This window comes from Thamnophis sirtalis, unplaced genomic scaffold, assembly GCF_051295495.1.
Source record: "Thamnophis sirtalis isolate CommonGarterSnake01/CBP01778 unplaced genomic scaffold, rThaSir2_p1.2 scaffold_4, whole genome shotgun sequence".
Taxonomy (NCBI): Eukaryota; Metazoa; Chordata; class Lepidosauria; order Squamata; family Natricidae; genus Thamnophis; species Thamnophis sirtalis.
The window spans coordinates 43,114,648-43,129,695 of record NW_028261384.1 but is presented as its reverse complement, the minus strand read 5'-3'; the positions used below and the strand labels follow the sequence as shown (position 1 = coordinate 43,129,695).

The following is a 15,048-nucleotide window of genomic DNA, read 5'->3' as shown; positions in this document are numbered from 1 at the left end:
TTATAAAACCATGGTAGCTGAGGTTCACATAGATTGCTAAGTCAAAATCAAATAAGCCATCATATAGTATCATATGTGAATCCAGCCATCGAGGAATACTTGCAAAAGGGCACAAATTACTATGAATTTATGCCAATAAGCCTGAAATATTTTATCTTTCTTAAACGTTTATTAGCATGCTGCAAATTCTAAGACTTCTTGGGTTATGTGAAAATATAGTTTGGAACAAGAATACCAGTACAAGTTAAAGTTAAAACATGAATTGCTCTGTTAATAATGTAGTTGCAATCTCAAGTGATTGTGATGGTGGTGGCTCTATTCTTGAGTTTATTCCATTTCCATTTATTTGATATAATGGATATAAGAGAGGAAAAAAAGTATTGACAATAATAACGTTTTATTTAGAGGAGAATATGAATATTTTTGAATAGAGATGGAGATAGCATCCATACATGGGTTGACACTGTACGCTCTCTGATTGGACTGAGTTTGATTAATAATTAATTAATATTCTTTATTTGTGGGTAGCTTCATCCAGCTTTCGACTCAATCCACTCTGAAAGATAGATGTGTTATCCATTTCTCTGTCTCTTACAATTGGTTTATTCTGACTAAGTTGGCTAATTGATTAATCTAAATTAATTCCGGATTCTGGACTTTGAATCTACTCTGGTGTGAGTACTGTTGATATTAATACAAGAAGAGTGGGGCCAGTTACAGGGGCCTTGGGCCCATAAGAACTCTCTCCCTGAGGCACCAACATTGAGCCTCAAGCCCACAGATGGAGGGGTGCGACGGGCTCTGATAGTCTTCCAGCACCAGGACTATTAAATTTGTCACACCTGCCTTGTCGCTCAGCTGTCAGTCATGAGGTATCTCGCTGAAGCTTCCACCTGCTCTGTACACCTGCGTTCGTGGCTTTAGCCACGAGGCTGCTGAGACCGAGCTTCCCTCCATAGAGCCGCTTCAGTGCCGCTCGACACTAGAAAGAGGAGTGGCGGCGGCACAGTCGGCTTTGAGAGCTGCGGTGATATTTGAAGCCTGGGGGAGCTCGTTTAGCTGGCTGATTACAGCACGCAAGCCCGAATTGACCTTAGAACTCCCTTTCGGCTTTAACCACAGCAGCGAAACTGAATCTTGAGAGGGACCGTTTGGCCGGCAATTGACAGCACGCTGGCCCGATTTGCTCCTGCTGCCCAATCACTCTAGCACTGCCCAGAACAACAGAAAAGGTGTGAACCACCATTTTGCAGGCCAATTAACTGGGATAATGATGCGGACACCATTTTGGGGGCGGTGTTCTTCCAGGGATTCAAGATGACAGTAGTATGGCTGGGCCATTCCCAGAGACTGATAGGGACAGCCAGGATGCAGGACCTGGTTTATTGGCCATAGTACAGGCCCCACATTCTCCAGCATTACTTTCCATCTCCCAAGGGGGCAGAATGGCCAGGTCCCACAGCAAGGGCTTCAAGGCTACAAGTAAGAGCTCTAAATCTAAAACGGCCTCAAAATAGGCCACAAAGATGCCCAAACCCCAGGAGAAGGTTAGCCTTTCGCACCACTCCTCCTCCTCTTTCTCCAAGGCTGAACTATCCCAGCCAGGAGACTCTAGCCCCAGTTGCCGGTCTCCCTTGTACTTAGAAACAATTTCTGGCCCATTCAGCCCGATGCTGCCTATCAACATGGCCGGGCTTTGGGGACTCATCCCAGGTTCTCACAGCTCCAGAGGGTCGCGAACACAGGACAGAGTTGTTGAGGCTTCTTTTATGCCCACCGCAGCAGGCCTCCATCCTGAGTGGCAGATGCTGGTCATGGCTCCAAATTTCCAAGACATAATTGCAGAGGCCATCAAGCCGGGCATTGGGGCTTGATGGCAGCATCCTTAATGGCCCCTCAGGGTTTCCTCCAGGCACAGACCAATCCAGCCTTAGTTGGAAACAGGTCCCCGGTTCACTCCCACCACAGTCAGTCCCCTGTCTCTAAGGAAGGGGAAATCAGGCAGAATTGTCAGAAGATGAGGGTGCGGTCCCAGACAAACCTACCTGTGTGGACTTTCCTCCCTACCTTATTTAAGCCATTATGCAAGGTCAAGGCTGCATCCAAACTTGATGGGCAGTTGGAGGCTTCCACGGCTCCGACACAAGGCCCATCTGCCAGTGCCCTATTTACTGATACTGAGCATAAATTGGAAATGGAGACCATTCCTGCACCTCAGCTGTTTGTCGACATGGTGCAGACACAATGTTCAGTACCTACGTCAGGCTCTGCGATCTCTTCCAATGATAGGCGGTTTATAATGAGGCTCAAGACCTTGATAAAATTCTGCAATGGCCCACCATAGATGCCCCCATTGAAGCTTTGTACACGAACACGACAATGCCAGGCTCGCAGGAGGAGGTCCTCAAGCCTGAGGGCGAGAGAGCCGACCAGACCCTGCATAGAGGACACCAAGCGGTGGCTTGGGTGGTTCGGGCCTCAATTGCTGCCTCCTTTTTTTCCAGGTCCAGCTTCTTCTGGCTGCAACAGCTCCAGAATAGGCTCCCAGCCAGTGATTCCAGGGTGCACCAGGACCTGAATAAGATTGTGGCTGCGGTGCAGTTCTCCTCAGACACTACCCTCAGCGCCATGAGATTTGCATCTCAGGCTATGGCTTCTTCTGTGGCTTTCTGCAGACTTCTTTGGCTACAGCAGTGGCAGACAGAACTGCGGCATAAATGGCATTTAGATTTAAAATGGCTTAATAGATATGTTCGTAATAAAAGGTTTAAAATGCATTCTTTACAAATTATATTGGAAGGGGTGAGACAATTCGAATTTCTCACCTCAGTTGATTTAACGGAGGCATACTTGCACGTATCTATCCTCCAGGATCACTGCCAGTTTTTGCGGTTTTGTTATGGAAATTGTCATTACAATTTCCAATACAGGCCCTTGCCCTTCGGCCTTTCCTTGGCTCCCTGTGCATTTACTAAGATTTTGGCAGCACTGGTGGGCCACCTGTGAACCATACCTATCCGGGTACAATGTTATCTTGGTGACATTTTAGTACAATGGGTCTTGCACGAGGTGGCCAAACAGGACCTCTCTGTTACACTACAAATATTTCAGGCTCATGGATTCTCGGTAAATACAGCTAAGAGCCACTTCAACCCCACCACCAGGATTCTTCACCTGCTTGGATCGACATGGGCGGGACAGGTATTTATCTCCGAAGAGAAGCTGGACAGCCTCTGGCAGCTGGTTTCGCAAGTGGAAAAAGAGACTAAGGTTTCATTAGCCACTATCAAAGCTGCTAGGAAAGATAGTGTCAGACATCGCAATTATACACCAGGCCCGTCTGCACACCAGGAATCTGCAATAGTTCCTTCTGCATTTCAAATGAAGTGAACCAGCACATCTCAGGCAAAGGTGAGCATATCAAAGGAGGTTCGTAAGTCCTTCCGATGGTGGAGATCCCTGGCTATCACTAAGGGATGTCATTTTAAAGTGGATAACAGGGTTACTATTACCACGGATGCCATTGTCCATAGCTGGGGGGCACATCTGGGGACACAGATAGCACAGGGCCAATGGAGTCCAGAGGAGGCAGCCCAGAGCACAAATTTGCTAGAGCTCAGAGCCATATGCCTGGCCTTCCGGATATTCTCCCACTCCATCAGAGGGGATCATGTCTTAATTCTAACTGATAATATGACTGATAAGGCACATGTGAACAGGCAAGGGGGAACCAGATAGAGACAACACATGAGGAAGGGTAGTGTCCTGGGCTGCTGGGCAGAGGACCACCTCTCTTCTATTTCGGCTGAACACATCTCAGGGGTGGAAAATGTTTGAGCCGATTGGCTAAGTCGGGCCACAGTTGACTAAGCAGAATGGAGACTGCACCCTTGTATCTTCCAGGAGATCACACAGTGCTTTGGGATTCCAGTTATGGACATGTTTGCTTCCCCAGACAATTCACAGCTGCCCAGATACCTTATGAGGTTCTACATGCCGGGAGCAGAGGGAGTGGATGCCCTTTGTTGTCCCTGGCCTTGAGGGCTCCTATACGCTTTTCCACTGATCCCACTGATAGCCAGAGTCATCCGCAAGGTCATCTCCATCAGGGCAGAGGTCATCCTCCTTGCCCCACACTAGCCATGTCAGCTGTGGTTTGTGCACTTATGAACATTGTCCGTGGAGAGACCCTGGAGGATCCCGTCAGACTGGTGTCCCTCAGTCAGGAGTCACTGGAGCATCTGGACCCTCAACGGCTCCAGCTGACAGCGATTGAGCAGGCCACTTTAAGACATGACAACTTCTTCTCCAGGGTCATAGACACGATATATGTCTCTAGAAGGCCCTCCATGGACAGTATTTATAGTGCTACCTGGCAGACTTTCTGTACCTGGTGCTCGATTAAGACCATGGTTCCTACCTCCTCATCTGTCCCTCAAGTCCTGGAGTTCCTCCAGGATGGTTTGGAAAAGGGTTTGTCCCTCAATACAATCAAAAGGCAGGTGACAGTTCTGGCTACAATATTTACCTGTGGAGGGGATCAACCCCCATCACAACACCCCACTGTACAGAGATTCTTAAAAGGGATGACCAATCTCAAGCCACCTGCAGTTTACACGTACCCCACATGGGATTTGCCAAAAGTGCTCACAGCTCTCACGAAACCACCTTTCGAGCCCCTCCTCACTATCCCGCTGCAATTCCTCACCTGGAAGGTATCCTTCCTGGTAGCCATCACCTCCGCCAGGAGGATCTCAGAACTGCATGCCCTGTCTGTTAGAGAGGACTTGTGGTGCTCAAATTAGATCCCTCCTTTGCACCCAAAGTTAGTTCATGGTACCACAAGGCACAAGAGGTTGTCCTACCAAATTTCTGTCCATCCCCAACCTGGCTTTTAGAAGAACAGTGGCATAAACTCGATGTTCGCCATGCTCTAAAAATCTACATAGCAATAGCAATAGCAGTTAGACTTATATACCGCTTCATAGGGCTTTCAGCCCTCTCTAAGCGGTTTACAGAGTCAGCATATTGCCCCCAACAACAATCCGGGTCCTCATTTTACCCACCTCGGAAGGATGGAAGGCTGAGTCAACCCTGAGCCGGTGAGATTTGAACAGCCGAACTGCAGAACTGCAGTCACCTGAAGTAGCCTGCAGTCTGCATTTAACCACTGCACCACCTCGGCCTACATTCACTGGATGTCAGAATTCCAACAATTAGAGTCCCTCTTCATCTCTTTCCAGCCCACATTACTGGGGCAGAAAGTATCAGTATCTATAATATGCATATGGGTCATAAAATGTATAGCTATGGCGTATGAATCTAATCAGGAGTCTGCTCATAGGTGTGTCACCGCTCATTCGACAAGGAGCGCAGCCACCATTGTTGCTTGGGCTATGCAAGCATCCCTAGAGGAGATTTGCAGGGTGTCCTCATGGGCGCCGTCCTCACCCTTTATAAATAATTATAAATCAGATAAATTTGCATCAGCAGACATAGCATTTGTTCGTAGGGTTTTGCAATAGGTCCATTCTGACAGATGATTCGGACCAGTCTTACTCCCTCCCATGGGGGGCAGTATAGCTTCGGTATGTCCCATGCATGGATACCATCTCCACCTCTATTGAGAAAGGGATTTGGTACTTGCCTGATACACCTCTTCTAATAAGGTGGAGATAGCCTCCAGCCCCCCCCCCCATCTAGCGATTGGTCCTCATCACCGCGTATGAGGGGCTACTGTTTGACGGTATATAAGCATTTATGATTGAACTTGATGTTGTAATTTACTAAAAGGTTTGCATTTCTTTGTTACTAAAGTTTTTGTTTTTTTGGATAACATGGGAGTCTGTGTGTGTTTTCTTTGCCGAAAGCTGGGTGGAGCTACCTGCAAGGGCAGGTTATAAAGGATATTAATTAATTATTAATGAGACTCAGTCCAATCAGAGAGCGGACAGTGTCAATGCATGCATGGATGCTATCTCCACCTTATTATAAGAGGCATATCAGGTAAGTACCAAAGCCCTTTTTGAGGGCTTACTCAAAAAGAATAATGAAATAAATACCCCTGAAATTGCTCAAGGTTTTGTTATTTTTTCTTATTTGTATTCTTATTTGTATTATTGTATTTGTATTATTATAATAAATGATATTATTTATTATTTATTATCTTCAGATTGCAATGTATAGAAATACTGGGGGAGACATTGTTTTGGAGTTAACATGTCATTCTATTATGGTGTTTCATCCATGAGCAGATTTTATTAGTGTTTCATAATAGAGTTTCAGATAATCTAGATCTCTTCCATGTGCATTTAGGGACATAGATGTATAATTTTTTGTCTTTTTTCTCTTACTATAAAATTTGCAACTTTCTTTTTCTCTGAATATCAACAATTAAAGACTGTGCAGGTGTTTGATTTTTTAAAAATATTTATAAATCTTTCTGTCCAAAAGGTTCCTTCTGACTTTGTGCAGCTGTAAAAACATTTCCTTATCAAAACAATCAAATTAAGAATAGGGCAACTCATGTTGAAACATTTAGAGAGTAGGATACTACCTCAAACCCATCAAAGACTAGCCTAAACAAAGCAGGATTTACAGCCTACCTAAAAGTAGGCAAACACAGACCAACTGTTTCCATTGGGAATTTTATAAACGAACGATTGACACAGACAGAGCATTGTTTTGAAGTATTTCTGCATCTGAGCATAAGCATACATAAACATTTGATAACAAGTTAGTTCATTTATTACAATTAGTGACTAGATCATTTGTTAATAAGATAACAAGGCACTTTTCTTTATACTCATTCAAGGAAATAGAACCTTGGCAAAATCCTTTTTTTTGTAACAGTTACTTTTTAAAGAGGATTTTTAAAAGGTAAGTGATTTTATCCAGCTAGTGTGGAATTATAACAACTGTAGTTTAAAAGAGATGCTGAGTAACCTACCTTCATTTTAAGATATGTATCACTTAATGAGAGCCGAGGTGGCGCAGTGGTTAAATGCAGCACTGCAGGCTACTGCTAGATCAGCAGTTCAGCGGTTCAAATCTCACCGGCTCAGGGTTGACTCAGCCTTCCATCCTTCCGAGGTGGGTAAAATGAGGACCCAGATTGTTGGGGGCAATATGCTGACTCTCTGTAAACCGCTTAGAGAGGGCTGAAAGCCCTATGAAGCGGTATATAAGTCTACTGCTATTGCTAAGTACTGCTATTAATGGCTGGGACACAGTGGCTCAGTGGCTAAGATGCTGAGCTTGTTGATCAGAAACGTCAGCAATTCGGTGATCCAAATCCCTAGCGTCATGTAATGGAGTGAACTCCCGTTACTTGTCCCAGCTTCTGCCAAACTAGCAGTTCGAAAGCACATAAAAATACAAATAGAAAAAGAGGAACTACCTTTCATGGGAAAGTAACAGTGTTCCGGGTGCCTTTGGTGTTTAGTCATGCCGGCCACATGACCACGGAGATGTCTTTGGCTCTTCGGCTTTGAAACAGAGATGCGCATCGCTCCCTAGAGTCAGGAATGACTAGCACATTCCTGTGCTAGGGGAACCTTTACCTTTTTACTTATCACTTTATGGATAACATGAGTTCCTGGTTCTGACATCATATCTGTAGGCGACGTATATAGCCCTTAGGAAAATATTCAGGACACTAGTCTTCCCAAGAATTTTTTTTGATGTATCAAACCCCAGTGAAATATTTATATTTATATCCTCAAAATGCTAACTTTAGATTGCTGCAATGCACCAATTTTGTTGTATTTAAATACAATGACAATAAGGATTATACTTATACTCCTCACAGTAGTTTTGGCAGGCTAATACAAAACAAAAAACCAAAAAAAAGCACATGAACCCTGTGGACTGGGGGCCATTGAAATTACTGCTTATATCCTGGTATACTGCATTTTCTATAAGGACTTGTGAATTCAATTTACACCTCACCTAATAAAATACAGTATTTAGGAAATACTAATCTTTTATGTACAACTATTGTTATCAGATCAGTACAAAGTAGTTTCTCTGAAGGTGGCCAGTCTGTTACGTTGTATCCTAAATTAGGCAGACTCAAATTGTTCACTGATAATCCACCACCAATTCTAATGTCTTTATCTGACTTTTCTTTTTTTACTATTATATTGGTTTTATGACTTATTTGTAATGCTGATCTGTGATCGTAATAAAAATTCATTTATATTTATCAATAGCTGACATGATTAAATTGGACGGAAATTTATTTCTGTCTCAACATGGGGTTTGAGCAAGTTGATTAATAAGTTGATATTCAAAAATCTGGTACATATTGATGTCAGAATGGTAGCCAAATGGTAGCCCAAACCCCTCATATTGTGCTATTCTCTCTTCCTCTCCCTCCCTCTCTCTCTCTCTCTCCCTCTCCCTCTCCCCGCGCTCTCTGTCTGTCTGTCTGTCTGTCTGTCTGTCTGTCTGTCTCTTTCTCTCTCTCTCTCTCTCCCACACACACACACACACACAACACACACATACACACACACACCCCCACACACCAGTGGTTTAGTACAATTATTAATATTCCCCAGCAAATCCCTTCACAAAAAAAACAGAACTGTGCCAATTAATTTCATCCACAAGCAGACCAATGCTAGTCCACAGAGCAATAGCCATGAGTCTATGAGTACTTCAAAATTTCCCAATCAAAATAAACCCACCAGGCAAAATTAAATCCACAATAACAGGGTTCACAAGGCAAGAAAAGCCCAAAATTCACAAGGCACGATCCAAGTCAAGGCACAATGTCATTCCAAAGCAAGGCAAGAATCTTAACAACCAGAAATACAGAGCTAGATAATGAACACATTGTTCCCAGCATCACCTCCCTGCTGTCTTAAATAGCCAGCTTCTGGTGCAGCACATTAAGAAGAGTGAGGCTTTCTCCTCACAAGTAATATGCCTGACCTTCTCTGTCGTTACCCTGTGTGTTCTTGAATCAAGTGCAGAAAGGAGTTCCTCTTCATCATCATTGAGTTGCGGTAGTTGTGTGCTTTTACCACCTGAAGGCTCTGGACAGTCCCGTTGCAGCTGTTCTTCAGCCAAATCTCTCTCAAACAGCTACTTTGAGCCATTGATCATCTCCCTTCCAGAGGTGCCTGGAATTGGTTCAACCTCCTTGAAGTGACATTTAGAGAGGTATCTAGGGAAGCATCCATGGGAGTCATCATACATATTGAGTTTGACAACAACCTTATGAAAAACCAACTAGAATATAATAAAACTCTTGACAGTTTTCTTATCTGTTAAAATAAATGCATCATTTCAGTGTATCCAACAATAGTTTCAATCTTTGTTCTTATGGTTTCAGTTTCAGCCAGAAAAAGCTCCTGTCTTACTTTGGCTCCAAGGTGGACCTGGAGGAACATCTATGTTTGGCCTCTTTGTTGAACATGGACCATATGTTGTTCAGAAGAACCTCTCTTGCAAGTATTTGATTTGTTTCTAATGTAATACATGGAAGTATAAACACATATTTTTATTTCTGAATGTTCATTTTTTACAATTCATTTTCCCCCAAATTTTAATTGTAATTAAGTAAAGTGTATTTAAAAACAGAATATAGTTTTCCTATTCTGAACAAGTGTAAGTAAGGAAGTGTATACTTGTTGATACAAAACTGGTACTTGTGTTTGAGATGAAATATGGTTACAACTCACTGTTACAAAACTTGGATCTGTCTGTCAGTTTGATAATAATAAAAACATTGGACAGGAATCCAGAGCCCAAGTTGTATAATACAGTACTTGGAAATATTATTATTAGTTTTTATTTATTTATCTGGCGTTCAGGGGGGGATGATATATCCAAAATGTATTTTGGTATGCCGAATTCACCTCAGATTTCTACAGTTTGGTACATTGATGGTAGCTGAAATCATATTCTGGTTTGCTTGCTTTAATAGTGACTGAACGAAAGTTTCCTTGGACCTCTAAGTTCTCCATGCTGTATATTGACAATCCAGTAAGTTAAGAATGAATAACATTTTATGTAAAATATTAAATAAATTTAATATTTTGAACATAAATACTTTATAGTATGAATAGCAGCATGGTATTAGTAGGCAGGGGCCTCATATTATAGTATCTTTAGATTAGTGTTTCTATCAGTAGTGCTGATTTACCATCAGCTTATCAGGTATTTAGGAGCAGAGGACTTGACAAGTAAAAGGAAACAACAGCCAATGACTTAATAGCCAGCAACCAACAATCCAATCAACAACTAAACGTTTTATTACTACTACATAAAAAAGACTCACATAAGTTATGCCTGAAAAAAAGAGAAAGGTGGAAATCCAAATTTTCTAATCTGAACTCTTACATTCCTCCTCCTCCTCCTCCTCCTCCTCCTCCTCCTCCACCACCACCACCACCACCACCACCACCACCACCACCATCACCACCATCACTACTACTACTACTAACTACTACTACTACTATATTACTATTATACTTTTATCCTTAAATTTATTTGCTATCTATTTCTCAGTTCAAGGCAACTGAGTGGCTTACAATATAAAAAAAATATACAAATATCCAGACAATTTACTAATTTACAAATTTGCCCATTAGTTTTCATGAAATTAATGAAATTGACTTCTGAATAGACATAAATATAAGTGCAAAACAAGAGTAAAACAATTAATAGCTGTAGGAGAAATTATGTAGTTAATTAAATTTTATTTGATGTGGAAAACAGCAAAAAACGGAATTCTTTGTCCTCACATGTTCTGGTTCTCTTTAACTATCAGGTTGGAACTGGCTTCAGTTTTACAGATGATCTGAAAGGATATGCAAAGAATGAAGATGATGTTGGAAGAGATTTGTATAGGTAAGTTAAAGCTGAATTTCTCCTTCTCCCTCACAGAAAAGTAAGTACAAAAATAAGTCCGGCACAACTTTTTGTAGAGATTTAGAATATTTACTAGAGCTGAGCAAAGCGTTTGCAGCAATCTTTGAAGTATTAAAGCAGCTGTCTTTTATAAGGCTTCTTCACTGTTTCCAGAGATCCATGTATCCCTGCTTGTCCATGTATGCATGTGTGCATCTGTTGGAGCAGCTGTGCAGGATTATCTCACTGTGTGTTAAATACACACAGACAGCCAAGGACAGATTTCAAAGTAGTCATGCAATACTTCTTTATGATATGGAAGAATTGCATGATACTTTTAATACTTCAAGGAGTGGTGCTTTGCATAGTTGTAAAGGATCTCTTTTAAATGAGTTGCATATGTTTAATATTTACAGCTAGTCCTGACTTATGACAAAAATATGAATGTCTATTCCTAAGGCTGGGTGATTATTAAGTGGGTCATGTCCAATTTTTCATCATGACTATAAAGTAAACCACTGCAGATGTTAAGTGAACTGTGCAGTTATTAAGCAAATCTAGCTTGCTCCATTGACAAAAAGTGAGCTATAAGCTTATACTACAGTGTCTCAGTGTGTATATTAATTAATATTATATCTGCATTTTCAGTGCAATTGTTCAGTTTTTCCAGCTTTTTCCTGATTATCAGAAAAATGACTTCTATGCAACAGGAGAAGTAAGTTTGCTTAAACATTTGTCAATTTGTGAGTGTAAATTTTTATTTTACATATAAACATATTCTATTAAGGAATATGTTTTTATGTTAACTGTTTGTATGAATATGTTAAAGAAGAAATAAAACTTATATTAATTAATAGAATTGCTGATACAGTAACCAGCAAGAGTTCTAGACCGATAATTTGGTCACTCAGAAAAATTTATTTCAAAATGAGATAACATTTGGAACAATATATTCAATTCTAATTCTAAATGCGATATCATTATGCAAGCAGAATTGATAAACGGTATATAATGAATTGAACTTGCAAAGCAAACTCTTATTGAATGGCACTGATTTATCAGCTCTGATGTAAGTTACTTTAGTATTGGAAGCTCGATTGAAACTTTCTAATCATGCTTTTTGAGAGGATAATCAATTTTCCTACAAGAAAGTTAAATATTACTTAGACTTACCATACTTTTTGGAGTATAAGATGCACCTTTTTCCCTCAAAAAAGAGGCTGAAAATGTGGTGTGTCTTATACATGGAATACAGCATTTTTTGCCTCCTGAAACCTCGCCCCTTTCACCAAAATGGCTGTGCAGAGGCTGTATGAGGCTTTCAGAGAGCTCCTGGTGCCTGGAGAGGGCAGAAATGAGCCAGGCTGTTTTTTGCTCAATTCCCCCCCCCCCAGTCCCCAGAAGCACTCTGTAAGCTTACTAAAGGCTATGTATGCAATTTTTTTGACAAAAAACAGGCCATTTTTTAATCGTTTTGGGGACCCCACTCCCCAGGAGCATCTACAAGCCTCCTAAAGGCTATTTATGCCTTTTTTTTTTTTAAAGGGCCCGTTTTCACAAAAAAACGGGCTGTTTTTGGGAGGTCTGCAGAGTGCGAAAACTTTTTTTTAATTTGCCTCTTCAAAACCTTGATGTGTCTTATACTCCGGTGCATCTTATACTCCGAAAAATATGGTATATACCGCTTTCAGTCTTTTTACCGAACTGATTCAACCTTGAGCTTGTGAGATTCAAACTGCTGAATTTCTGGCATTCTAATCATTTGCACTATCATAGCTCAGAACAAATAGAAGAAAGGCAGTAATTTTTTCCAGTTACCCTTATTGTTAACATTTCGAACTGTGGAGCTTATTTAAATGTGAGCATACAGGAATTCAGATTTAAACTTTGTAAAATAATACAGATAGATCCACAAAACATCAGGCAAGGGAATTGTAAGTAGCACTGTTCCTTGTTTTACAAAACAGGGGTTGAAAACCAAGTTCTTTTCTTTTTTTTCTTTTTTTCAGATTTTTCAGCCAGAGATTAATTTTGACTTCTAAATTTAACCTGTAGCATTGATTTGAACATAAAGAATTAAAATTCAGTTTTGCAACTATGTTGTTTTACCAGCTTTCTCCAGAGGTTCTTGCATCTATTCATCAGAGAAATAGATATTTTTTTTGGTATTGTAAATAGCTCCGCTGATATTTTTCTTTTTAAAATAACTTTCCACATCTGAGATAAAATTCGTAGCAATATATTGGGTATAATAGCTCTAACAATGCTTTTGTTCAATTTGTTGTTGCTGGTAATCTCTAACACAAATAATGTTTTATAGTCAAGAGGTACTGTTTTTGCTGGATATTTGTTTCTCTGACTATACAGATTTGTCTTTAAAGGGTTTTTTTTTAAATTAATTTTTGCCAACAGGAACAGTTAAAGAGGATGGACATGTAAATAATAAATCTGATTTTTTTTTACACCTTTTGCCTCTAGTGACCAAAATCATCTTGTTTTCATTTCTGAAATATGAAAAAGTTGCTTCAAATTATTACTAAATAGTTAAATTTTATACATGTTTTCTCTGAGTTACATTATTTTGCAGACTTATAGTGAAACAAAGTGCTATTTTGGTTAATTGTTAAAATGCTGGGCTAGAAACTGGGGAACTATGAATTCTAGTCCTTTTTTAGGCATCAAAATTGCTGGATAATCTGGCTCAACCATTTGCTTTTGTGCAAATAGGGAAAATAGGAGGAGGGAGCATTCTCTATGCCTCTTTGAGTTGTACAAATAATGGTTTGGTGTGAATCTAATAAATAAATAAACAGAATTTCCTTTTTTTTAGTTAAACAAATGTATAATTTTCTGTTGATACCAATTGACTAAGAAAGAAGACATAAAGGAATTTCTTTATACAGAACATTATCATTTTGTGTTTTTATTTCCAAAGAAACATGTGAATGCTTACTGTGTTTCCCTGAAATAGAGAGGGTCTTATTTTCTTTTGACCCCCGGAATAAATGCTTGGCCTTATTTTTGGGGAGGTCTTATTATTTTTGAGGTACAGGAGGCAGTGAGTGTGGTTACCTCATGGCTGATGTGTTGCAATATTTTCCAGGAGGGCTTATTTTTGGGACGGCTTATTTTTAGCGCATTTGCTCAAAAGCCTGATTAGACTTGTTATCCAGGGAGGTCTTATTTTAGAGGAAACAGGGTAAGATACGGTGGTCAGCAAATATAACAGTCTTACCTATGTGATGCTGTTCAGATATTGCCTGGATATTGAAATTTGTCCACATCTGAAGCTCTTAATTAACTAAGGGTATCAGCCTACTACTTTAGATACAATATAAGCAATTATCATCAAAGTTGGATAACATATTAAAAATCTCTACATATTAATGATTCAATCATTGTATTATCTTTAGTCTTATGCAGGGAAATATGTGCCAGCCATTGGATATTATATTCATAGCAATAATCCTACAGCAAAGATAAAGATCAACTTCAAAGGTGTTGCCATTGGGGATGGTCTATGTGATCCTGAAGTGGTATGATTTCTATATTTTTTTATATTCTGAAATTGCAGACCCCAAAAGAACATAATTCTGATTGGTATCCAATTAACCTTAAATATATGATTAGAAATTAGGTGCAGCCCAGTGGTGGAATTCACTTACCTTCCCTATTGATTCGCAAATATGAGTGCATGCCCACCAGACGTGGTATTCAGCAGGTTCTGACCAGTTCTGGAAAACCGGTAGTGGAAATTTTGAGTAGTTCGAAGAACTGGCAAATACCACCTCGGACTGGTTCCGCCCCCATCTATTCTCTGCCTCCCAAGTCCCACCTGCCACACCCACAAAGCCATGCCCACCAAGCCACGTCACACCCATCAAGCCACACCCGCAGAACTGGTAGTAAAAAATTTTGAATCCCACAACTGGTCTGTGTATGCACAGAAGGTTGCACATTATATTAGGGACGTGTAGGTGGAGCCTCCCACAGCCGCTGCTAACAGTTTGCTCGACTGGCTTAATACCACCTCTGGTGCAATCCCAGCAAGATGGCTGCTTAAAAGCCATTAAATTTTTACTGTGTATAGTGTATAGTGTTAGCTTGCTTTAGCCCTGTGTATAAAATTCAGCAAAAGTGTATTGATTTTGTTATGTTTTTTCAATCTTTTCAATTACTTTTTAC

General features: G+C 40.5%; 1 protein-coding gene across 1 annotated transcript in view; it reads left to right on the top strand.

Annotated features, from left to right (window-relative positions):
- Positions 1-15,048, top strand: part of CPVL (carboxypeptidase vitellogenic like) — a 44,947-nt gene that overhangs the window by 9,037 nt on the left and 20,862 nt on the right. The window contains exons 4-8 of the mRNA XM_014067299.2: positions 9,344-9,458; positions 9,938-9,996; positions 10,784-10,863; positions 11,512-11,578; positions 14,277-14,399. Coding sequence (XP_013922774.2) covers positions 9,344-9,458; positions 9,938-9,996; positions 10,784-10,863; positions 11,512-11,578; positions 14,277-14,399 — 444 coding nt within the window. The remainder of the gene's footprint in view (positions 1-9,343; positions 9,459-9,937; positions 9,997-10,783; positions 10,864-11,511; positions 11,579-14,276; positions 14,400-15,048) is intronic.